Source organism: Pseudorca crassidens, chromosome 20 (genome assembly GCF_039906515.1).
Source record: "Pseudorca crassidens isolate mPseCra1 chromosome 20, mPseCra1.hap1, whole genome shotgun sequence".
NCBI classification, from domain to species: domain Eukaryota; kingdom Metazoa; phylum Chordata; class Mammalia; order Artiodactyla; family Delphinidae; genus Pseudorca; species Pseudorca crassidens.
Genome location: NC_090315.1, coordinates 61,470,835 through 61,496,115, shown reverse-complemented (window position 1 = coordinate 61,496,115; position 25,281 = coordinate 61,470,835). Strand labels below are relative to the sequence as shown.

The following is a 25,281-nucleotide window of genomic DNA, read 5'->3' as shown; positions in this document are numbered from 1 at the left end:
CGGCGGCCTGGCTCCGAAGAGCCCCAGATCCCAGGAGTGGGGGTGGCTGCCCTCCGTGGGGTGTCCTCCAGGCTTCGCTGCTCCAGAGGGCGGGAGGCCACAGGGCAGGAGGGTGGAGGTGGGTCCGCGGTCAGGCCGCCCTCCCCCTGCAGCCTGGTGGCCTTCGCTCCCTGACCCACAGCCCTGACCCGCCTGAGGGCCTCGCCCCTGTTGCCGTCCCCCTGCCGTGCCTCCTGGCCGGTTCGCTCCCACCTGGCTTTGGACCCCGGCTCTGTGGCCCTCGCAGCCTCGCAGGGCCTCCTCTGGCTGCAGCGGGGGAGGAGCGCGTGTCTCCCTCTCACTGGCGCTTGTCGGGCTGTCCAATGGGCCAGGCCGGTCACCTTTGTTCACATTCATTCCTAGTTCCTGAGGCCTGGTAGGTGCTCACGTCTGGGGAGCCCTTGGCTTGTTGGGGTGACGTCTGTGGGTAGCGGGGGGCATGCAGGCCGGGGGAGGAGGCCAGGCGGGGCCGCCCCTTCCTCCTGGAGACACTTGGGACTTAGGGCCCGAGGGACGTGAGGTGTGACGAAGTGCAGGGAGCCAGGGCCCCCCCCCCCCCCACGGCCTCCAGCCCGTGTGCCGGCTGCAGGGCCAGCTTGCCTCGCTGCCCACCCCCAGCCCTCACGCTGGCTCTGCCAGGGCTCAGGGTCACCGTCTCACCAAGGCCCCTCCGGCATCCTCCCTGCCGGTTCCTCCCCTGACGGCACCTGTCACCTCCCCTCCTAGAACACAAAGCCGGGAGGGGGGTGGTGGTGGGAGGGGGCTGGACTGGGCTCCCTCCCCGCTGTCCCCAGAGCTCACCCAGGGCCCGGCCGCAGGGGCACCACTGTCCACAGATGGGAAAGCCAAGACCGAGGCCACAGAGCCAGGGGCAGCGCGGGGACGGAGCCACGCCCGTGCTAAGCCACCCACCCCTGCCTCGGCCGGACACCCCTCGGCAACCTCGCCCCAGGCCCGGGCAGGGAGCCCCCCCATCCCGGCACCCACCAGCTCTGCGTGGAAGGGGAAACCGAGACCTGGAGGGTGAATGTAGAGTCAGCGGGTTGCGGAACGGGGCTGCAGGCCGACGGGTGGGCGCTCACCCACGCAGCCCGGTGTTGGAGACAACAGGGCCGCTGGGCCTCCAGGGCAGCGACGGCTCTTCCTGGAGGCCGCCCCGTCCCAGCCTCTCATCTACCCTCATCTACCGTCTGTTCACTTGCTCAGCGCCCTGCTGTCCCGTCCGCCCTCCTCTGGGGCCGTAGGAAGGAAGGAGGGCTCCGGAGCGAGACCTCCAGGCCTGTGCCGCTGCCCCGCCCCCCCGGGTGGGGCAGCCTCCCTGGTCTCACCCGGCCCCACCCTCTCGGGCACGCCTACCCAGCCGCTTCTCCTCACGGACAGAGCTTTTCATTAGTTTTACGTGTTTCTGCGTCCCCCAGTGCCAAGGACCCTTCCCGGATGAGCACGTGTTTCTTCAAGGAGGGGGAGGGGGCTGGCACCCGCCCCCACTCTTCTTCCCGCTGACGGGCTCACGGCTGCATGAGCGCCTGGCGCGCCCATCCCGCCTGCCGGGCTTGCAAATGGGCAGCCGCTGGAGCAGGAAATGCAGCACAGAGGCAGCTCTCTGAGTTTTTAGGAAAAGCCAGAAATCTAGGTTTTAAAGGGAAATCTCCCCATTTTGAAACTCTGGCAACAAATTCATATAAGACAAAATAAGGACTGTGGGCCGAAGCGCCTGGGGCGCCTGGGCCTGTGGCTGGTCTCGTGACCTTTCTTTGGGCGGGGTCCCTCCCAGACTGGGCCCACCGTGGGGGGCGGCCAGGTTCACCCAGCCGCTCATTCACTCATTCACCTGGTGGCCAGGCTCCCCTCCAGGCACTGGGACAGGACCGTGGACAGAACAGGATGGACACGGACCCCAGTCCACGAGGCCCAGTTTAGGGCAGTCAGGATGTGAACACAGGTCCCCCAACGCCACGGCTGGTGCAGGCCTGCGGTACCCTGGAAAGTTCTAGGATTCCCGGAACCTTCACTACGGGTCAGAGAGGTTACTCCATGTGCCCCAGGTCACACAGCAGGCTGCATGGGCTGCAGAGAGGGCCGGCTGGGGGCGGTCGAGCAGATGGGGGGCAAGCTGAGCACTGTGGCCTTGAGCCAGGCCCCCACCCAGGCATGTTCCTGGCCTGAGGCTGGCCTGGGTTCCAGCAGGGGCAGAAGCGTTCAGGCTCTCCTCCCGGGTGGCAGATGCCAGTGGCTGCCTGTCACTGCCCGTCACCTGACCACCCACAACGAGCAGGCGGGCCTCGCCCTTTCCAGACCCACTGCCAGCCGCCTGCCTGGTAAGGGTGGAGTCCCTCCCTGGGGAGGGCAGGGCTGGCTGGCGGCGCGGCCTGCTAGATCCCCAGGACACTGGAAGGGGGGACGGGGTCCCCTCCAGTGTGTGACGAGCAGGAGAACTTGCTCCTCACTCTGCAGATGAGCCCAGAGGGGTTGAGACAGTTGCCCATGAACACACAGCCGCCAGCTGGAGGGCCCGGAGACCTGGGTTGGCCTCTGTCTGGCTACATCCCTGGGGCCCCTCTCTCGCTGGACCAGGCCACCATCTCCTGCCAGGTGACTGTGATGCCCCACCCCTGGTTTCCCTGATGGCTCCTGTACTTCACTCTCCCCAGAGCAGCCAGGGGGTCTCTCCAAGCACAGAGGGGGCCACATCCCCCCCTGCAAATGCTCCACAGCGTCGCTGGTATTGGAATCAAGTCCCACCCTGGCCCATAAGCCCCTGCACCATCGGGGTCTTGCCTCCTGGGCCTTCTAGAAAGCCTCGCGCTCACGCACACCTCGGGGCCTTTGCTTTGAGGTTCCCTGTGCCTGGAACGTTCCTCTTAGACCTTCCGTGTCGGCTGCCTGGGCTCTGGGCCCCTCAGCTCAGTGCACCTCCTTGGAGAGTCCGAACAGGAGTGATTCACCTTCTAGTCTGTGTCTCGTTGCTTGTGGCTCCTCCACCCCCGTCTGTGCCCAGACAGTGCGAGGGGCAGGGCACACGGGAGCTGTGGGCTGAACTGTGTCCCCCACCAAAGATATCACCAAGTCCCAACGCCCGGCACCTGTGAATTCAGCCTTATTTGGAAATAGGGTCTTTGTAGAGGTGACTGATTTAAGATGAGGTCATTCTAGGTTAGGGAAGCCCTAAATCCAGTGACACCGTCCTTATAAGAGACAGAAAAGGAGAGACACAGACACTGAAGAGAGACCATGTGAAGACGGAGGCAGAGACTGGAGGGATGTGGCCACAAGCCAAGGACGCCTGGAGCCCCAGGAGCTGGAAGAGGCAGGAGGGACCCTCCCCAAGAGCCTCTAGAGGGAGCGTGGCTTGACCAAGCGTCCACTTCTCTGTGAACAGTCCACTCTGGCCAAAATGCTTGGGGTCATGCTGCCCCCTCCTCTCCACCCCGACATCCAATCCATCAGCAGCTCCCGTCGGCTCCCCCTTCAACCACATCCAGGGTCTGACGTCCTCCCGGCACCTGCACCTCGGTGGCCCTGCTCCCACCTGCTGGACCACTGCGGTCACCTTCCTGCACCCGTCACCACCTCCCCACTGCCTTCTCCCAGCAGCTGCCAGAGCAGGACCCCTGCCCGGAGCCCTCGCACACCCGACCCAGGGCCTTCACCTCGGCCTCCTCTGCCCAGAGCCGGGCTCCCCAGACAGCCACGGACGGCTCGTCTCTGGCCACAGGCTGGCTGCTCAGCGGGCACCTCTGACCACAGGGTCCACCTCAACACCTTGTCCCCAGGACTTGCTATCTCCTTGCCCTGCTTTATCCAGTTTTAATTTAAATTTCAGGGACTTCCGTGACTCCGCGCTCCCGATGCAGGGGGCCTGGGTTCAATCCCTGCTCAGGGAACTAGATCCCACCACATGCCACAACTAAGCGCCCACATGCCACAACGAAGATCGCGCACGTGGCAATGAAGACCCCGCACGCCGCAACTAAGACCCGGCGCAGCCAAATAAATAAATATTTAAAAAATGTCATCACGACGTGCATCATACGTAAAGAAGCACATATTTACGTATATCCATAGATACGTGCGCGTACGTATGTGTACACACACGCACACACAGCACGTAAGGGGGAGTATGTGTACACACACACACACACGCATGCACAGAACGTACGAGGGAGTATGTGTACACACACACACACACGCACACACACACAGCACGTAAGGGGGAGTCTGTGTACACACACACGCACACACAGCACGTACGGGGGAGCACGCCGCCCTGAAGACCCCTGCGTCCCTACTGCCCCTGCGGGGCTTCCCCACGCGGGCAGGCCTCCAGCCTCCATCGCAGGCGGCAGTTTTGCCCGGGTGTGATCAGACTCCACGGTCTCGCGTTCCCCTCCTCTGTCCCCCACTCTATTTGCCAGCATCCTGCCATTTCACGGCTAGCTCTGCGGCGTCCCCCGGGACGCTGACATCGCACCTGCAGAGCTGCAGCGGGGGTGGGTGGGGCTGAGCCACAGTGAGGTGGGGGACGTCCTTTCCCCGCACACTGACCTGAGCTCAGGGTTCCTGGGGGACCTCCATGGACCGCACTCTGGGGGTCTCTGGAGGCACGGCCCACGCTGTGGTCCTGGAAGGCGAAGCCCCCGTCCCCTTGCCTCCCTGCAGAGGGGCCCGATGCAGAGGGCTGGCCAGGGAGGGGCCCCGGCCCCACGGGGTGCAGCCCGAATAACGCAGATATTCATCCCAGACAAGCCCTGGCTCTGTTGGCCTCCGAGGGCGTCGCTGGCGGAGGCCCGAGGAACGTCCCTCCCTCCCCAACCCTCTGGCTGTTTTCCTTTCATCAGCTGCAGAGAAGGAGGGAAGAAAGGAAGAAAGTGCAGTACTTTGCAGGGACCGAAAAGGCACTGTGACCATGTGCTGCCTTCATGGCCACGGGGCGCCCGACCCGGGGAGTCCTCTCCCTCTGGCCTTCGAGATTGTGGTGGAGGGGGGCTGGCCTCGAGCCAGCGAGGGTCTGTGGGGACTGGAGGGGACGAGGTCCCGTCCAGGAAGCCTGTGTGAGCCAACCCCTGGGGACCGGAAGGGGGCCTGAGAGAGACACGGAGGAGCGAGAAGATTCCGGAAGGGCAGTGCTGTACATACAGTTGGTGCTAACTGAGCATCTGCTGGAATGACTTCTGGGTGGCCGGCAAAGCCGTTCTGAGCGCCCTGGAGCCTGTGACCCTGACCTCTCTTTAGGCCTGTCCCCTTACACTGCCCTGATGGCAACAGCCCTCTCCCTGTCTGTCTGCAAGCTTTAATTCCCCTTTGTTTCTGTAAAGCTTGTATTGCTGCTCCAAAAACGGACTAAAGGGGGCTTAGGAAAAAACGATGCCTACACCACAGGTGGCCAAGACAGAAACCTAAAGCCAAAAACCTCATAGGAGGTTCAAAGTAAGCTCCGCGCTTCCGGGCCACCAAGGCAAAAAGGGAACAACGCACGGTGCGCTTCTCTCTTCCGTTATCCGACCAGAGGGGAGCACACGTCGTAAACAGTTTTCCTGCAACCCTGCTAATCAGTCCCTACCTCCCAGCACTGTGGTGAGATTAAAAGAGACGCCAGCTAAACGTAAGGTAGATAGCTAGCGGGAAGCAGCCGCATAGCACAGGGAGGTCACCTCGGTGCTTTGTGACCGCCTGGAGGGGCGTGATAGGGAGGGTGGGAGGCAGGGAGACACAAGAGGGAAGAGATACGGGAACATATGTATATGTATAAGTGATTCACTTTGTTATAAAGCAGAAACTAACACACCATTGTAAAGCAATTATACGCCAATAAAGATGTAAAAAAAAAGAGACGCCAGGTGTCACACGCCTGGCCCGTAGCGTTTGCTCAGCGGCTGTAAATTCTCTCCTCTGTGTTACAGGTGAGGAAGCTGTGGCTCAGAAAGGCACATGACATTCGAGGTCATGGTACAGAGAGTGACTACAGCAGGCCAGGTGCTGAGACTGGCAGCCAGGGCTCGTCCTCCACTTTCCCTTCTTGCGGGGGAGGGGAGTCCCGGCCCAGGCGTTGCCTGTGTCTGACCGTGTGCCCAGCCGAGGTCCTGGAGCTGCCATGAGCCTGGAGGGGCAAATCACCAGGGCCAGTCTCTCCCCAAGGCATGCGTGGCAGCTCTGGGGGCCGTGGGCACAGGGACCTGCCACACGTGGTCTGCCCTCCTAGGCCGCTGGGGGCTTCTCATATCGCTAGGAGGGACCACTGGAGACCCAGATTGTCAGAGGAGATCTTGAGTGGGGAGAACATAGAGTAGGGAAGGACGGGGCAGTGCACGCCTTTTGGCAGGAAGGCGACCCTCCAGGGACGCCGACCCGGGGGTGGCCATGACCCGGGGTAACCCTGACCTGGGAGTGCTCTTGACCTGAGGTGACCCTGACCTGGGGGTGACCCTGACCTGGAATCAGGCCTGTGGAGGCTGCAGCCTGTATGTCCTGCTGCTCTGGGATGAGGGGACCAGAGCCTCAGGGGCTGAAGGACATGCTTGCCATGGGCTCCAGCTGACGGGAGAGGAAGGGGAGGCAACGTGCTGTCCCACTCCCTGCCCGGCTGGCGTGTGCCCATGGTCCCCTGGCCGTCTCCCAGGCAGCGGGAGCGAGCCCCACTACACGCACTAGAGAGCCAGGCCCTGCCCTTGACCTGGGGGCTCTGCAGCCTCCCCACTATGGGACCAGGGACCCCGCCCTGGCCATTGTCCGTAGGGGCAGGTGGTGTGAGCGACAGCCCGGGGCAGGTGGACTCCAGAGAGAAGGGTCCTGGCCCCGCTCACGCGCTGGGGGCCCAGGCCAGTCAGCTCCCTCTCAGGAGAGTGGGACCGAGGCCGTGTGGTGTCGTGGTCACAGCACATGCACCACCATTTCCCTGCTGTGTGACTTCAGGCAACTGGCCTAACCTCTCTGAGCCCCATTCAGCCACCTGTCAATGGGCCTGACAATCGCCCCTGCCTCACAGGGTCTGTGGGGTTGCCTCAGACAGTGTTTGTAAAGCACTGAGCTCATTACGTGCTTCAGCGAATGTAAACTGTTGTTTCATTACTATTATTTTTGTATGAATTCACCTCTCCCAGTGCCCGGAGGATGCACAGACAGGCCTGGATGTAAGAGACGAATTTAGATATTTTAAAAGTGATGCCAGGAAAACATCTCTCTGGGACCCCATTTCCCCATGAGAAAAATGGGTATGACAAGCCCTGCCCACCCCCGGGGCTCTGCTGGGAGGGTGGTGTCCCACCCTGGTGACTCCCTCCCGGTCTGTGCCCCTCCCCTGCCCCAGGTGTCACAAGGTTCCTGCCCAGGCAGGCTCTGAGGCAGGCAGTGTGCATGCGTGCATCTGCGTGCACACGCACATGGGGAACTCTGGTGTGCACGCACACGTCCAGGCGCACGCACTGGCATACACACACAGGCAGCTCTGGGCCAGCCGCTTCTGCACAGGGACACCGGCCCCCCAAGGCCCTGCCGCCTGCCCGGCTGAGGCTGGCCGCTGGCTCCCGCTGGGGTCACAGAGGCTGGAGAGCGAAGGCTGGGCGCCATCCCGATAGGTTGGCCTCAGGCACCTGCAGGGGGCGGCTGACAGATGCCACCACTTCCAAGCCTGCAGGCACGGCCTGTTGATCTTTTTTATCCCTAAAACAATGTGCTTATGCTAATTTTAAGAAAAAGATTGGAGGAAATAATAGAAAAGCAACTTGGAAGCCCAAAACGCCATCCGTAGGACTCGGTCACCGTGTCACAGCCGCCAGGGGCCCTGGGGAGCCGTCTTGGAGATTAACGGGGAGCCAGTGGGCTGCGGCTGAGACGCCCACCCTGTGCGGCCCCAACAAAGGAGCGAGGTACCAGCGGCGCACGCGGTGTAATCTGTCTCGTAAAAACCAAACAGAAGCCGTCTAGGCACCAGACCCGTGCACACGGAGAGGATTCTGGAAGTTTGCGGAGGGGATTGGAGGGGACTGACAGGGCCTCGCCTGCTCACTTTTTAAACATCTGTGCCTGAGTTTCTGACACAGAGCAGAAATTGCTTTGATGATGAACAGAGTCCAAGAGGCACCTTCTGAGGAAGCCCGTCCCCCTCTGCTGAGCTTAAGATGCGGGTCCCCGACCGTGGGGGATGGGGGATGCAGGATGTGGGGTGCTCCTCTGGGGGATGGGGGCTGCACCCCAGAGGCTCTGCAGGGCACCTTCAGGGAGGGGCAGGACCGCCCCCCCCGCAGGCCCGGAGTTGAGCAGCCATGCCGGCCCCTCCCCCCACGCCACCCGAACCCCACCCCCACCCCCACCCCCCCGCGCTGGAACGCAGCTCTGGGGTCCACGCATGCGCAGTTTCCTGGCTGCTGTGTCCTCTGGCCAGGCCGGGCCGTCGCGGGGCCTGGCTGGGCACCATGGCTGGCGGTGGCAGCAAGCCAGCTCCGGAGCCCCGTGGAAAGTTGTCCCTGGCTCCTGCCACCTTCCAGCTTTTCACATCTCAGCTGCTTTTAATTAGTTTCCTTCAAAGTCCCCAACAGCAATTCAGCCACGTTAGCACCCGCGCATCAGCCTTGGGGGGGCGGGGGGAGGGGGAAGAATGCAGGAACCATCTTGAGCTGTTCAAGGGCAGGGGCTTTTCTGCTGCTCGGGCCAAGAGCTGCGGGCTGGAGGGCGTTTGGGGCCTGGGCCGTGGGGCGGGCCGGCAGGGCTTGGATGGGCTGTCGACGGCCAGGACACTGTGGCCACGCTGGGGCGGCTGGGAGGGGCTGGTCTTCACTGTCCGGACACTCCAAACCTTGTCTGCATTTCCTGGGGGCCTGTAGGGCCCCCCCCACCCGCCACACTCTGCGCTGCTCCCGTTCATCCTGCCGGGCTGGGGACCCAGGCCCACCCTCTCTCAGCCTCTTCCACCCACGATCCCCTCCAGGCCCTGAGGTGCAGAAGCAAATGCCCCAAGGGGCGGGGCGAGAACACAGGTGAGGTGGGTGCGCTGGGGGTGGGCGATAGGGAATGGCAGGGACTGTGGCCAGCGGGGGCTTCAGGCCCCAGCTGACTGCTTCCTGGCGGCATGATGGGCCCAGTGTGGAAGCTTCTCTGGGGTTTCCACCAGAAGCTTGGATTTCCTTGTGGAGTTCTATGGTTTTAAAAACAGCTGGGGCCAACTAAATACACAAGGTGGATTTGACCCGGGGCTGCCAGTCTGCAATCCCCATCCTGCTTGTGGGTGCGCCCGAGGCTCAGGGCTTGACCCTTCTTGTTCTGCCTTATTTCTACTCCTGGACCCTCCCTGCACCTGCAGATGTTCCCTCTGTGGGAACATCTGCTTCCTGCCCGCCCAGCACCCATCCTCCTGTTCCTGGCAATAGCACCTTGGGTTTCCTCTGGGAAACCACCCTCCCCTCTACTGTGAGCATGTGGTTCCGGTGGGGCTGACCCTCCCCTGTTTTATTAGACTGAATTCTGATGCCACTATTTGAGCACCTGGATCCAGCTATGCCTGAAGCTTGCCCTGCATAACCCAGTTAAGGTAAGCCAACAGAGTCTCCTTTCTACTTAACCTATTTTGAGTTGAGTTCTAGTCCCCTGTGGCTGAAAAGCATCCTGACCAATGTAAGTCATGGGGGTGGGGGTGGGGCGGTCACAGGTGACCCTGCTGGGTGTCAGTTTTGCTCTGGGTCAGCCGCTGGCTCTCTGGAGGCGCCCGACGCGCCCAGTGATCTGCTCGTTGCCTCTCTCCTCACCCGGCCACCCGGCCTCGCCTCTCTCCCCGTGGTCTGAGCCTCCTTCCCACTGTCCCCCACCTGCCAGCGGAGAAGAAACAAACCACCCCGAGTGCATTTGTTCACACACTGGCACCTGCCTCCCGCGCCCCGTGGGCTGCGAAGCCGCCTCCCGCGCCAGAGAGTCCCAGACTGCTCTTGTCCACACTCCCGGAGCCCCGGAGCTTCTGGGGCCCAGCCCTCCTTCTCTCCGCCGAGAGGGCCTAAGGGGATGAGTCCGTAAGGGGATACGGCAACAGGACGGCCTCCGATTCGTCCTCATTTAGGTTAAAAAGGCAAATAACCCTTCACACCGGAAGCTCACTAACACACCATTTGAAACGCCCCCGCTGCTGAGCACCAGTTTGTCTCGCCTCTGAAGGGCTGACTGCACTTCTTTTCTTTTTTGTTTTTTGTGGTACGCGGGTCTCTCACTGTTGTGGCCTCTCTCATTGCGGAGCACAGGCTCCGGACACGCAGGCTCAGCGGCCATGGCTCACGGGCCCAGCCGCTCCGCGGCATGTGGGATCTTCCCGGACTGGGGCACGAACCCGCGTCCCCTGCATCGGCAGGTGGACTCTCAACCACTGCGCCACCAGGGAAGCCCCTGACTGCACTTCTTGAAGTCCTCACAGGCGAAATGACGCGGCATCTGGCATTTGCTTTAGAAAATGCAGCGAGCATAAGCACAAGGGCAGGGCACCAGGTGTTAGCAACTATCGCAGCGGGTGATGGGCAAGAGCTCGGGATGCCTTTCTTGCTACCTTTGTTTATATTTAGAAAGGTCCACCATAAAAACAGTTATCCTGTAAAACAACTACCACCACAAAAATTCCACCTGTTTTTCTAAGGATCCCAGAATTGCCAGGGAGCTGTGGGCCACCTGACGGCATGTGGACACTGTCTGCGCCGTCAGCTCCAGGAGGAAAGCTTTCTGGAGGGAGGGTCCCTCAGCGTGGTGAGGGCAGGGGGCGGTCCCTTGTGGGCGTCTACGCAGACCAAGAGAATGCGCGGTCCAAAGTGGGCACCTGTGAGAGTGCAAGGGCAGTGAAAGAATCCAGGCTATTAATTCATAATAATTGCAAAATAGAAAGGGTCCCGGATCAAGATGAGAAATAAGGAAGTAGAGATCCACACAGTAAAAGTGGGATGCACGCGTGGGGCACCTGCGCCTTGTCCTGGGGCTGCTCCCCAACCCCCGTGTGCCCTCCACAGGCCGCCTGCCAGCTGCCTGACCCATCCGCCCCTCCCCTCCCTGCGTCTGGACCTTGTAAAAGTCGAGTGTCCTGATCTCTACATATCTTCCACATATTTGAGCACTGGTATGTGTGGCTGGTGTAGCAGTTATGGTCTTATCTTCCTAGGGTGAACTGGTCTTTTTATGGGGTCTTTCTGTTCGGGTTGGTCAGACGAGAGAATCAGCAGAGCCTGGGGAAGCTTAACTGGCCATGTGACACTGGGCACACCCTGCCCCCTCACCCCCGCCTCCCCGCGCCCAGCTTGTTTCCCCACCTGGAAAATAACCTGGTGAGGGTGACGAATGGCCAGCGGGCCTGCACGGACTGAGGCCCCAGAGACAGCAGAGTGAGGCCGTGGGGCAGGCGTGCCCCGCCCCACCACGCCCTGCTCCTGGCAGAGCCGTGAGGGCTCAGAGAAAGCGGTGAACACTGCAGGCCTGGGGCACAGGTGTGGACCCCGGTGGACAGTGGGGGGTCAGACTGCGACTGGGGGCCAGGCCCCACTGGGATGTCAGATGCCTGTCTCCATGGGGACCTTCGAACACGGCGCCACCCGGCGCTCTCATCCCAGCGCGCCGCGCCCCGGAGCTTACCGCCCTGCCGCGGGCAGCATCCACGCCTGGCGCCCGGGCCCTCCATCCACCTGCCCGCCTGGGTCACTCAGCCTCCTGAGGTGGATGGGAGCTCCTGGAGGGCAGGGCCTCGTCCGAAGGGTTCGCTCTCGTGCCTGCTGCTCGGCACAATGCTTGGCAAAGGCAGTCAGCCAGCCGCCACCATCCACCCACCCGTCATCCACCCGTCATCCATCCATCCACCCACCATCTATCCACCCACCCATCCACCCACCCATCCACCCATCATCTATCCACCCATCCACCCATCCATCCACCCACCCACCGTCCACACACCATCCACCCATCCATCCATCATCCACCCATCCACCCACCATCCACCCACCATCCAGCCATCCATCCATCCACCGTCCACACACCATTCACCCATCCATCCATCCATCCATCCATCACCCACCCATCCACCCACCATCCACCCATCATCTATCCACCCATCCACCCATCCATCCACCCACCCACCGTCCACACACCATCCACCCATCCATCCATCATCCACCCATCCACCCACCATCCACCCACCATCCAGCCATCCATCCATCCACCGTCCACACACCATTCACCCATCCATCCATCCATCCATCCATCACCCACCCATCCACCCACCATCCACCCACCATCCACCCACCATCCAGCCATCCACCGTCCACACACCATTCACCCATCCATCCACCCACCATCTATCCACCCATCCACCCACCATCCAGCCATCCACCGTCCACACACCATCCACCCATCCATCCATCCACCGTCCACACACCATTCACCCATCCATCCATCCATCCATCCATCACCCACCCATCCACCCACCATCCACCCATCCGTCATCCACCCCCCATCCACCCATCATCTATCCACCCACCATCCACCCATCATCTATCCATCCATCCACTCACCATCCATCCGTCCACCATCCATCCGTCCACGCACCCATCACCTTCCACCCACAATCCATCTGTCACCAGGACTAGAATTCTAGTCTCGGGGCCCTGAGTGCTGTACTTTACCTCCCAGCTCAAAGTAGGGCTGCCGGTGCTGTGACGCTTTGGAGTAAGCAACTGCCCCCCTCCCCCACCAGGTGAACCCCCTCCCCCAGAGAGGACCCGACATGATTGGCACTGGATGGCGTGGGTGCCCGCAGCACAGACACCATCTCTGACACCGACAGCTCTGTTCCAAGGCTGGGAAGGGGACACGCCCTCCTCCCCAGTGCTCACTCCTGGTCAGCTCTGTGATCCCATGGGGGGAGGGACCTTACGCAGCCATCTGGGGACTGGGTCCTTTTTCTCCTTGAGTCTATGGAGGGTTCCAGGGCCTCGTGGGCCAAAGAGCCGGCAAGGGGCCGGGGGTGGGGGAGCCAGACCAGACCCAGGACATGGTCCGTCGCTCTCCTCAGGGAGACACTCCTGCATCTCCCAGAGGGAGACACTACCTTGCTGGCTCCGGGCCGTTCCCATCCCCGTCCCATCCCTAGGCACCTTCCCTGGGCTGGCGCAGCCCCCGGCCGCAGTAACCCACTGTGCTGGGGGTCCTTGAAGACCCTCCCGTGCCACCTGGAGAGCAGGGCACCTCTGTCTGTTATCAAGATGCCAAGAGGCACAGACAGAGCCAGGGCGCGATACCTGCTCACCCTCCGCCTCCGACTGGGGTCCCTGCACCGTGGTGCCCAGCTGACCCGCAGCCGAGCAGCCCTCCTGTTGCCGCTGCTGTGTTTCCACAGCTGAGAGGAGGGACTGATCGGAGAGGCTGGGTCCCAGGCCCCGAGGAGGCCACTGGGTGCGGAGGTTCCAGAAAGCAAAGTGCTTCCAGGAACCACAGTGACCGCGGGACTGTGCTCCTTCCCGGCCAGCCTGGGTAGGGTGCTCCTAGGAGAGCAGAAGTCACCCGCAAAGGCCTAAGTGTGGGCCCCTCTGCCAGCAGGTGGGGCCTCAGTTTACCCATCTGGAGAATGGAGCCAATTTTCGAGCTGCCAGACGCCGGTGGAAGCTGGGGTCACGAGGATGCTGAGGTTCAAAGGCTGCCGCAGGCTGGGGCGGCACCCAGGCTCGGATGTGCTGACCCTGGAGGTCAGGCTCGTCCACTGGTGTCCCCGTCCCCTCCCACCACGAGGGCCAATGGCTCTGGGCTCCCCAGCGATGGCCACGACGGCAGATGCTGACAGGAGCAGCTCACCTGGACCCTCCATTCACCCCAAGCTGCCACCTCCATCGCCTGATCTGTGAGCAGGCACGATGACGTAATCCCCAGCTCCTCCCTGAGGAACCGAGGTCCAGAGAGGGCGGAGCACTGTCTGGGGCCACACTATGCTTGTGTCACACAGAGCCTGGCAGGGGTGGAGACTGGAACGTGGCTCCCACCTCCTGGGTGCCCTGCCCCTGGGGTCGCAGTGCTCCTGCTGGCCTGTGGGCACGGTCCAGCCCTCCCACTTAGGTGGCCCTGGGCCCAGCCACACGAGCACAGCCAGCTGGGACCAGCCAGCCTTCCGCCAACCCAGTGCTGCCCCTGAGGGCCGGGGCGGGACCAGCAGAAGTGCCGCTGCCACCCTGCAGAATGACGAAAAGTGATCAGCTGCAGCTGTGTGAATCCCCTAGCTGGGGCTGCTTGTTACACAGCAGTGGGTAGCTGTAGTCCTCAAAACCTCTCAGCTTTAGCCTTCTTCTCTAAGTGGGGTGTTGAGTGGATTAAACAGGATGGTGCAACTCAAGCTCCGAGCACAGTAAGTGCAGACCAGTGACGGCTGTTGTAACGTCATCACCATCAGCTCTGTCCCGGGACCCGTGAAAATGACTGTTTTCCCGTGGGAAAGCGACTTGGATCCCACCTGACCGTCTGCTCACAATCCCTGTCCCAGACGCTCCGGGCTACTGCCAAGGACGCAGATCCAAGTTCATGTGCACCTCGGGGTGCCGGCCAGCCCATCCTCCTCCCCAGTGAACGCATCTTTGCACCCAGATGTGTCCTGAGCAGGGGGACCTCGGTGAGAAATGAGGGGAGGGCCCCGTGCCCCTCTCGCCCCCCCCCCCCGCCGCGGTCACTGTAGGAGCCCCTCGGACTCCGCAGCGGGAGGGGCAGGGATCAAAGCCTCATCCGAGGGAGGGGACGCTCACTTCCTCCAGCACTGTCTCTATTTGCTGAGAGAAAGCGCTTTCTGAGGCCTTTGTTTTGTTTTCTCTGACTCAGCTTTGTCCAGCGTGCTGACGGAAGCGGCGCCGTCTGCCACGTGCCAACCCGGCCGGCACAGAGATGCCTCTGACCTGTGCCCCAGGGTCCTGGAGCCCTAACACCCTGGGGCCTGTGCCCCAAATGGGAGGCTCGGGGATGAGGGCCAGGTTCCTCTCTCGACTGTCACTCCCAGATGCCAGGGTGCCAGGACGTCTGGAACAAGGGGTCTGAGGTCATCTTAGCCTGGGGGTTTCCAACTTTTGCAGCCACCGAAACCTTGGTTCACGTCTAAAAGCAATCTCACAGAGAGAATCTATCTATCTATCTATCCATCCATCCGTCATCTATCTGTCTCACACATACATACAGGATACCTATAGAAATAAATATTCGCACTCTTATTTACTGACTTAGGAGGACGCACAGCCTTGCCCTCCCCTCCTCCTGAGGACCCTGAAATCTGCCCACCTCCCTCTGTCCTCACCCTGCCTTCCCCAACAGCCGGGAGAGGGGTGGGCAGACCCTGTGATGAGGGACAGACGATGCCGGGGGGGGAAAGGCCCAGGCCGTGAGACTGGGAGGGCCGCTCCCACCTCAGGTCCGGGGGCGGGCGCACGACACAGACCTGCCCCAGGGCGTCCTCAGGCCACGGAGACCCGGGAGTGGTGAGCACGAATCCACCAAGGAGAGGCTTCCCAGGACCTTCTGCTGGGCTGGCGGGTGGGACAGAGGCCTGAGCCATGCGGTCTCTCTGCCCCCTCAGGAGGGTCTCCTGTGAGGCCAGTGCAGCAAAGGCGGAGCCGAGAGGCTGAGAGGCCGACTCGCAGGCATCGCCCGGGGAACCTGAGCATCCCAGGGCCCTCTCGACCCCACACGCCAATCAGGAATTGTTCTGTCATCTGTACTCAAGAGAATCGACGCATGAGAACGCGGTCAAGCTGAAAGTGGGGTGACAAGGAGAAAGGACCCAGAGTGGGGTGTCAGATGGGAACGGAAGATGAGTGAACGGACAGCAGACATCCCCGCGGGTGACCCTGCCTGTGCGGGGGCCTGGGCGGAGGGGCTTCGGCCGGCAGCGAGATGACCAGCGTGGGCTGAGGAGGCAGAGCCCACCTGGGACAGCCCAGGGCCGTGGCCTTCGGGGACAGGTGTCCGGAGGGGAGGGACGGTCTCAAGGCCGTCAGTGCTCTCGGTGGTGGGGGCCATATGGTGGGATGGACAAACGGCCTCCTGGAGCTGACATCGGGGTTCCAACCCCTACCCCTTGCTGGGTGTGTGACCTCGGACGAGTCCCTGCAGCCTCGGAGCCTCAAATGGGAACTGTAGTGTCTTAATATTACCTGCCCGGAGGGGTAGAGTGAGAGGAACACCAATCATCTGGGCAAAATCCTAGCACGGTGCCTGGCACGTGGTACATGGAACGGCACAGGACCCCAGTAACCCACATGTGCACCTTATATAACATTACACATATACTTACACACAGTTAAATGTTTAGGGTGACACGCCGTATACGACACTATATAATATACAGTGTTATACGTGTAACAATATATCACGCACGATAACCTGTCGTGTCGTCTACGTGTCCACCCGCCCACCTCCAGAGCTTCCTAACTGGCTGGCTGTGGTCACAGAGAAACTTCCTCCTTTCCGAAACTTTCTGAGGACCCGCCTGCAGAGTCTGTCCCAGGGAGGGGGGTCCCAGGGCTGATCCAGCCCTGTGGGGGCCGCCTGAGCCAGCCTGAGGCTGCCTGGGCCGAGGCGGCCTCCAGGGGAGTAGGGAGGGGCTGGGCGGGAGCAGGTGAAAGGCAGGCCTCTCAGGCCCGGGGTGGACACGGCTGTCTGTGGGGACCATGAGGACGGAGACCCCATGGAAACCACGACGCTGGGAGTCCCTGAGCCCTGAGTCCCCGCGGACAGCGCAAGTCTCCTTCACTCACCCGCTGGAACCTGCACGTCCCCGGGCCTCCGGGGCCATGAACCCACCAGGCACAGCCGGGCTCCAGGACACGCCAGGCCCGACCCGAGGGAGCGCCCCTGGGGAGCTGGGATGGGAGCGCGACCCCCTCCCCCTGCCCCCAGGCTGCCCTGAGTGCACGCAGTAACGCTCCCCCTCGCCCCCAAACCCGGCCTTCGAAGATGAGCCCAGAAGAAGGTGAAATGGCTCTCCGGTCACTTCTACAGACGACACGTTGAGATGCTCACTAGATAAAGCACATCATGAAAGCTCGCGCCACCTGCTTCTTTTCCTCGTGCGGCCACCAGAAGATCAGAGCGGTCTCTACACTTCGGGGCCTGACAGCCTCTCCTGGAGACACGTGCCCGAGACGCCTGGTTGCCAGATGGCGTCCACTCCACCTTCTGGGGGAACAATGGTCCGTCGCCACACACCAGGCCTGGCCCTTGGCTGGCAAAGCCCCTGCAGATCGATTGCCGGCCATACAGGTCTGCGCCCCTGTGCCAGGAGGCACAGCTGTGCTGCGGGGCGAGTGGGGAGACTGAGGGCCCAGGAGGGGACACACTGAGGGCCCCAGCCTGGCTGACCCTTCCCGTGACCCTCATTCTGCCCGACACGACGGGGTCCCCTGGGCCCTGCGGGGCTCAGCTCACAGCCCCCTGAACACCAGCCTCAATCTCTTGCTCAACAGGCCCCGGGCAACACGGCACAGGAGGCTTCGGGCCTGCACACACAGATTCAGCACCTACGAACAGCAGGCAGGCCCTTCCGGAGCCTCTGAGACTTTAATTATTCCCCAGGCACCGGCCCGGCATAAACACAGCCTGGACATCCACGAAAAGCACGCTGCCGGCACCGGGAGCCTTTCTCAGAGCTAGACGCAGCCTGGGCGCTGGCCTGCCGGTGAGCTTGTTCACATAACAATCGGATTCGGGGGCCCTGAGCTGACCCTGGAGCGGGCATGCTCCCGCTCGCCAGGAGCGACCACCCCGGCCAGGCCTGGAGGGCCGCCGGCTGCCTTTCTTCCACTGGGAGGGCACTCCGGGAGCAGGAATGCATGTGGGCTGGTCCGAGTTTAGAATGTATTTATAGACGGCTGCCAGCCGAGTGGTACCCTCGAGGTCAGCTTCCTGCCAGGCCCTGTGGCCAGATGTTTACTGAGATTGCAGAGACCGACCCACCCACGCACGCGCGGATTCATTCCACATCCATGCTCACAGGCCGCTCCATGCTGGGGCCTGGCCAGACTCCGGGAGCTCGGAGAGGAGCTGCCACCGCACACCAGGGACTTGAGACATGGAACCACTGTGCGCAGGGCAGAATTAAGAAGGAGCAACGGAGGGGAGGGGACTCATGCTCCCGTGGAAGGGAAGCCTTCTCAGAGGAAAGGCAGGGCAATGTTAGAGGTGGGTTTTGAAGGATGAATAGAAGTTTTCCATACATCCCAAAGAGAGGAAAACAGCATGTGTAATGATATGGTGGTGAGCAAGGAAGTGGTGTGCGTGGGCACAGCTGCTGTCCAGCGTACCTAAAACGTGGCATCTAGGGACAAAAAGATAAGGGCTTAAGAGGGTCTTGAACTTCAACGTGGGTAAAGCCTTAACGGCACCAGGGGAGCTTATGAAGATGCAGACCCCAGGCCCTCCTCTGGCAGTTCTGATTCAGCAGACCTGGGTGAGACAGGAGTGTGTTCCAGGGTCACAAACCCCACCTGGAGAGACTGAGGCCCAGAGAGGGAAGTGCAGTCTGGAGAGACTTCCTGGAGGAAGCAGTGAGAAGGGTGAGGAGGGTTTGGATGCGGGAGGGGCCCTGTGCTAGGGGTGGGCATCAGGGATTCCACAGCTGAAGGGCACCTGGAGACCAGCACTGCACGGCGGCCACGACCACACACTGGACCTCAAGAACCTAAACTGCCTCACTGATTTTGTACTGATCCCATGTCGGAGTGATGGCCTTTTGGACGTGCTGTTTTAAATATAATTAATTTCACCCGTTTCTTTTTTTGTTTTTATATGTAGTTTCTAGAACATTTAAACTTACCTGTGTACTTTGGTTATATCGTATTATACGTGTACGTGCAGTACTCGCGACACAATGTCACACATGCACACAACCCTCACGTATGTGCACACAGGCACACACACGTGCATACACACACGCACACAAGCGCACTCACATGTACCCACACGCGTGACACACTCGTGTGCACACTCACTCAACACGTGCACACCCCACAACACACACAGGCACAGGCTCACAGACACGCCCACATGCACGCACACCCCTGCTCCGACGGCTGCACACGGCCACTGGCTGCGACGAGGGCAGGCCTCGGCCTCGGGCTCCCTCGATCTGAAGGCGGCCCCGCAGGGCAGGGGCGCGGGCAGCGAAGCTCCGGCCTCTCAGGGGTTCTACAGGCCAGGAGGTGGGCCGGATGGGCTGGCGGCCCGACCTGCCCCTTGGCCGGGCCCAGGCCCTTCCCTCTGTGCCTCAGCGGCCCCGCTTCCTGGGGGACGGGCACCCGGCACTGGCCGCCGCTCCGGCGCCTGCCAAGTGCCCACCCTCCCATCGTGGTGCAGACCAGCCCGACGACTGAGTGGGGGAGTGACTGCTGAAGGGGGGCCGTGCCCCCTGCAGCCCTGGCCAGGGCCCCGCGAGGGCGTCACCCTCTCCGCGGCTGCTCTCGCGTGGCCCCCCGGGCCCCTGGGACAAAGAAGGGTGCGGTAAGAACCAGGGCGGGTGCGCAGCCCGGCTGACCCGGAGCTGTGTGAGGGAGGCGGCCGCTTCACCTCGCCCTCTTCTCCCCAGGGCGGCGGCTGGCCGGGCCCGTGCTGCCCCCCGGCCTCCCCTGCTCCTGCTCTCCTCTTTCTAGGATCGGCCCCTGGAATACCTTCTTCCTCCCGGCCTCCCCTGACCCCGCCCAGACGCCCCCTTCGCCCCTTTCCTGGAGTCGCTGCCCCCAGGAGGACTGAGGGGGTGGCCCGGTCACAGCGGCCCAGGCCTGGAGCACAGCCTGGCCCGGGCAGTCCCGCGCAGATGACTGACTGCTAGACGCAGGCACGAGGCAGCACCTGTGGTGTCGCTCTGCGGCCGCCAGGGAGGACCCCACCTCCCCCCAGTCTCCGCGTGTCACAGCTAAGGAAAAGCCAGCCTGCCGGGTCGGGGTACCGAGCCCCAGCGCCTCGCTCCCTGTGCTGGGCCCAAGCATGACGTGCTTGGCTGCATGGCGAGAGCCAGCCTGGGAGTGCCCGGGGCAGGGCACGCCCCTGGACGGAGCTGGAGGGCACACCTGGCCCCAGCCCCCGACCCCTCTGACTGCTCTCTGCTGGGTGGGCTTTGGGCAAGTGTTATAACCTCTCTGGGGTGAGAACCGTGGACCCCGCTAGTTGTTGGGCTTGTCTTTTCTGACCGTGTGCTCTGGAACCATGGAAGTAATCACGGAACAGGTTACGGGGCCCACTTTTGGACGGACCTGAGCTAACACTGCATAGGTCACCTGATCTCAGCAAGTGATGTTGGTATCTCCTGGGAATAGTGTCAGTTCAGAGCCAGTGTCCCTGAGTGATGTGCTTGGCCCCTGTCGGAGGGCACAGTCACCCTGGGAAGAAACCCCTCGGGAAGGCTGGGGGAAGCGCGGGCAACCATACATTTTTAGCAGAGCAGCAGGGTCTGGCCTCAAGGGGACCTGGCCTCCCTTTCATTCAGGGGAGATGCCTCTGGGAGGGGCGGGGGCCAGAGCCTCCTGCAAGACTGCGGGACTGTCCTTAAAGACATGGCCTCGGGGTCATGACGGCCACTCTTTGCCTCCGTCTCCCCTTTGCGTCCAGGCAGAGGTTGAATCCGGGCCCCTCTTCCTGGCAAGTGACCCCAAGGCAGCGCCTCTGCCTCTCTGCCCCAGTTTCCTTGTCCACAGAAAGAGGGTAAGGTCCCCATCCCCTTACCCACTGGCGGGAACGGGAAATGGTGCAGCTGGAGCGTGGAATGGTCTGGCAGCTCCTGGACAGGTTAGAGTGACCACGTGACTCCACGGATGTCTACCCACGAGAACCGAAAACACACGTCCCTACAAACGCCTGTACACGCATGTCCACAGCACAGTCATCCACGCAGCTCAAGGGTGAAAGTGCCCAGGTGTCCATCGCGGACGATGGATACGCACCGCGTGGTCGTGCACACGCTGGAATATTATTCAGCCTTAAAAAGGAGCAAAGTTTCAATCCCGGCTTCAGTGTAGATGAACCCGGCGAACGCCACGCCAAGGGAAGAGAGTCACAGAAAGAAAAACACTGTGTGGTTTCGCTCACGTGAAACGTCCAGAATGGGCAAATCCGTAGAGAAAGAAAGTCGCTTAGTGGTTGGCAAGGCTGGCGGAGGGGCAGGAGCGACGGCCAGGTTTCTTTCTGGGGTGATGAGAATGTTCTAGAACAACACGGTGGTGATGGTTGCACAACCTTGTGAACACACTAAGAACCACTGGCGGCGTGTACACTTTAAAAGGGTGAATTTTCTGATACATGAACTCTCTATATATATATTTAAAAACAAGGTTCCTGCTGAGTAGGGCTGACGTAGGACGCGAGGTGCCCACCAGCCCACAGCACCACAGCCTCCACCCACGGGGCCACCTCCTCCAGTACCAGGACCTGGTCCTGGCTCCCTCGCCCCGTCCAGCCACGGCCGTGGCAATTCCCCACTGACCACCCCCCGGGCCCCGCCCCTAGCCAGGAACCCAGAGAGACCCGGTTCTGCAGCGTCCCCAGAGGGCAGCGCCCGGCCGGCCACATGCAGGGCCCGGAGAAGCAGTCCCCGTTTACACACGGCCACCTTGGCCCGGCCACCCCGGAGGAATTCAGAAAATGCAATGGTCACATTCTGCAGGGCGGCGGGCCGGGCCTTTGGAAAGACTCAAGGGCCGCTCATGAATGTGGATTCTGTTTAGCTGCTGGCTGGGATGCCCGCCTGCGAGCAGCCCAGAGTCAGGACAGAGGCTGTTAGCAGACAGCCGGCCGCTGGCTCCCGCCTGCCTGCCCGCCAGGGGGCTGGAGACGGCGGAGCAGGCTGCTCTGGTCCCGGGTCCCTGTCCCGTCCACCTGCCCTCACCTGTACGGTCCCTCCCCCCTCCACTGGCTGCTGACCCTGGCTACAGGTGGTGGCCGAGCCCAGGACAGGCAGCTGCGTAAGGACGCACCTGGAAGGCCACCTCCCCTTGGCCCTCTCTGTGATGCAAACTGGGCCCCCAGGGGGCCACTGCCTAGTTATGGCCTCTGGGGAGGCTGAGAGGGCCTTGACCCCGGCTCTGAGTTCACCCCAAACCCATTTTTCACTCGAGTGACCCCCACCCCTGTGTGGGAGGGTGAGAGCTGTGGGTGTGAGGACCCCCTGGGGGAGGCAAGGACAGCTGTGCTGCCAGCTCCTGGGCGGCAGGCCGTGGTCCCCTCTTGCTTCTCGCTCTGGGTGATGGGGAAGACGGGGAGGGGAGGGGGCCTGGGACGACGGTGCCGAGATGTGGCAGGTAAGCCCCCAGGGTCCCCCAGACTAGCCCCGCATTTTGGAGGGAGCCCCCCTCCATCCTCAAGCTCTCCCCACGCTCATAAAAGGAGCTTATATTTGGAACTGTCCTTCAAAATGCCAGCTTTATTTAGACAAGGATGTAATTCTAAGAGACCACTTCAATCCTGACAAGAACTGGGGTGAGTAATGAGCAGAAAACCTCCAGTTTGACGCCGGGGTCACGGCCCCCAAAGTCCTGCCAGTGCAGTCACTGATCTCACTTTCTGGTCACTGGGAGCCAGGACGCGCGACCGAAGGCCGGCCGTGCGCAGGGGCGGGGCCCCGGGCGCTGAAGACCAGCTGCAGGAACTCACAGCGCAGGCCACAGCCAGGCCCGGTCCCCCCCGGCCCCCCTGCCTCCTACCCTTCCCCAAGGGGGCCTGGCAGAGCCAGTCCAAGGGGGCACCTGCAGGAGTGACGTGGACCCACAAGAAGGCTGAGGGGCCGAAGCGCTTGAAAGCACCCGAGGAAGGAGGGAATCCCGAGTCTGAAATGACAGAGGCCTCGGCCCTGCTGCAGGGCAGCTTCCAGGGTGCACACGTGACGGCACCGCGTGCGCGGTCCTCGCGAGCAAAGAAAGCAGTCCGTGCGGGGCATACACGTCTATGGTGGGGCTGCCACTCATGCTTCCAGGACCTTTGGGTGTGCAGGACAAGGCACCCCCAGGGTGGACACAGCCTGGGTGTGCGGAGGGAGGCCTGCTGAGCAGAGTACAGGCTCGGCGCCCTTGTGCACTGAACAACCTGCCCAACCATACGGTCTTACTTTTCTTTCCACCCAGGGAGATGGTGGGGCTGAGGGAAGTACAAGATTGCGATCAGCCCCTGAAGACGGCGTCTGCCACCCCAGCTATGGCCACCAGGTGAAAGGTGAGGATAAACTAGCCCCAGGCAATCGCAAGGATGTCTCACAGAGCTCACCCCGTCCCCACCCTCCTCCCTCCACTAGGCTCAGTTCAGCCCCCGACTCCATCAGAGAACGAGGTTGGCAATAGAAATCCTGAGAGTCCCCCAGCCGGGGGGTGCGGAGTGCACTGCATGGCTTGGCGGGGACAGAGCTCTGAGCACGGCATCATCTTGCTGTTCACGGGGGACAGTCTGGCGGGGGATGGGCAGGCCCACAGGTGATGACAGGTGGGGTGCCAGAAAGACTGCGGGCGGAACAGGGGAAGGTGGGACGGTGGAGATGGGGGACAGGACGCCAGGCGTCCCGGCTGCGAGGTGGGAAGCAGGAGCTAGCATCCTGGATGCTGAATGGACCAGGAGGCTGTCCGGCAGAGGACGGGCGGGACCGTGGCTACCTTGAATGCTGGGCTCCAGCTCCAGCTCTGTCTGCAGCGGGCAGGAGAGTGGGCTGGTCATGCGCTTTCCCAGCTCTCTCCCTCACCACGTATCTACAGTGAGCCAAAGCCAAGGTGGGCAGGCCAGCGGGGGTGGGCCGCTTGCACACTGCCCGGGGCCCGCCGGGCCCCAGGCTGCGTCCTGCCCCGGCTGCGCGGCGCTCCCTGCAGCCTCCCTGTCCTGGGCTCGCAGCTGCACGCCGCACCCTTTCAAGTACTTTGCATCTTCCACACCCCTCCCACCGACCCCTCGGAGTCTCCGTGACCCCAAGGGCAGTAACCTCGCAGCATCTGCCCACTTGACATGCTCGCCTGTGCCCCGGTGCTCTGTCCCTCAGCCTGTCCCATGACGCCCTGTGAAGTCCCCCACTGTCCTGGTGACTTGCCCACACAGCCCGTGGACAGCTGTTTCTGCAGCCTGCGCTCTGGATCTGCACTGCCTTCCCCCTCACTCTCAGCCCCTTCCTTTTGGACGAGGAAGCAGAGGGTAACTGAATTCTTACAGTCAGAACCAACAGGGATGGGGTGGGGCTTGGCGCGGAAGTCTCAGGGCTCTGGAGGAAGCAGAAGTGTGAGCCCATGTCCAGGAGCACATGTGTCTTTGGCACCATCAATGGTTGCAAGGTTCCAGAAGAAAGGAGGTGAGGGCAGGTCTCTGTTTCCCGGCCACCCTGGTGCTCACAAATGTGAAGCCAGGTGGAGACCCGCTGACCTTCTCCCAGGGAGGGAGGCGGGAAGGTGCCTGGCCTGGAAGTTAAGTTGGAAAAGGCGCAGGCCTTGAAAAGAGGCGGCTAAAAGGGGACATAATCTCTCTATTAACATTCTGCAGAGGCAACCGTGTGTGAGAGTGAACCCAAGTGTGCTGCCCCCGGATGACGGGACTGGAGTTGACAGAAACCACAGGCAGGAGGCTTTCTGCTCTACCTGTGGCAGAGCTTTCTCGGAGCCCTTCGGCGGATCTCGGGGGTGGGACCTGGCTGCTGTGACAGGAGTGAGTTCCCCGTCGCCGGGGGTATTCAAGCAGAGTCGGTAACCCAGAGGCAGAGTCTGGTGGGGACCGAAGCCCAGATGAGGGGGTTGAAGTTCATGACCTCTAAGTTCCCTCTGACCCTGAAATCCTGGGACTTGCTGCTTCCACACTGCCCGGGGTGGCAGCCAGACAGGGGTTCGGGTGCGGGGCCACACATCCTTCACCAGGCTGAGACGCTGTGCTTCCCAGGCTGAGACGCTGTAGGGGCCACGGTCCCCCTTGAGATGGCCTGGCCTTCCTATTTTCTTCAAACAGGATTCCCCCTCTTCCTCCTCACAGGGAGGCTCCTGGCAGGCTCTGCCCCGTGGTTCTGGACCTGCCAGGCCGGGCACAAGATACACGAGGGCATGCCCTCCCAGGCCACTTTCTCAGAGGTGGCCCTGGCTGTCCTTCCTTAAACTGTAACTCCGCCCCACCTCCCCCCCCCCCCCGCCCCCGCCCCAGCAGCTCCCTGTCTGATACTGTCCCCGGCATTTTGCTTGTTACCTTGCCTGTTATCAGGAAGGCAGTGGTCTTTGCTGGGTCAGGGGATGCCTGGGACATTGTGGGGCGCTGAGAGGGCTCAGTGCACATTTGCTCAAC

The 25,281-nt window shown here is 62.0% G+C and overlaps 2 protein-coding genes across 7 annotated transcripts in view; both read right to left on the bottom strand.

Annotated features, from left to right (window-relative positions):
• The window catches only part of ZNF469 (zinc finger protein 469), a 290,420-nt gene that overhangs the window by 24,736 nt on the left and 240,403 nt on the right, over window positions 1-25,281 (bottom strand). The gene's annotated exons all lie outside the window — the stretch shown is intronic.
• On the bottom strand, window positions 377-23,691 carry LOC137214542 (spidroin-1-like). The gene is made up of 14 exons (XM_067718423.1): window positions 23,631-23,691; window positions 22,552-22,736; window positions 21,479-21,673; window positions 19,570-20,018; window positions 19,302-19,483; window positions 19,063-19,191; window positions 15,414-15,663; window positions 14,016-14,201; window positions 13,831-13,912; window positions 13,281-13,523; window positions 9,889-10,015; window positions 4,585-4,692; window positions 700-761; window positions 377-460 (listed from the first exon to the last, which is right to left on the bottom strand). The coding sequence occupies exons 1-14, from the start codon at window positions 23,689-23,691 to the stop codon at window positions 377-379; spliced, it is 2,343 nt and encodes a 780-aa protein (XP_067574524.1).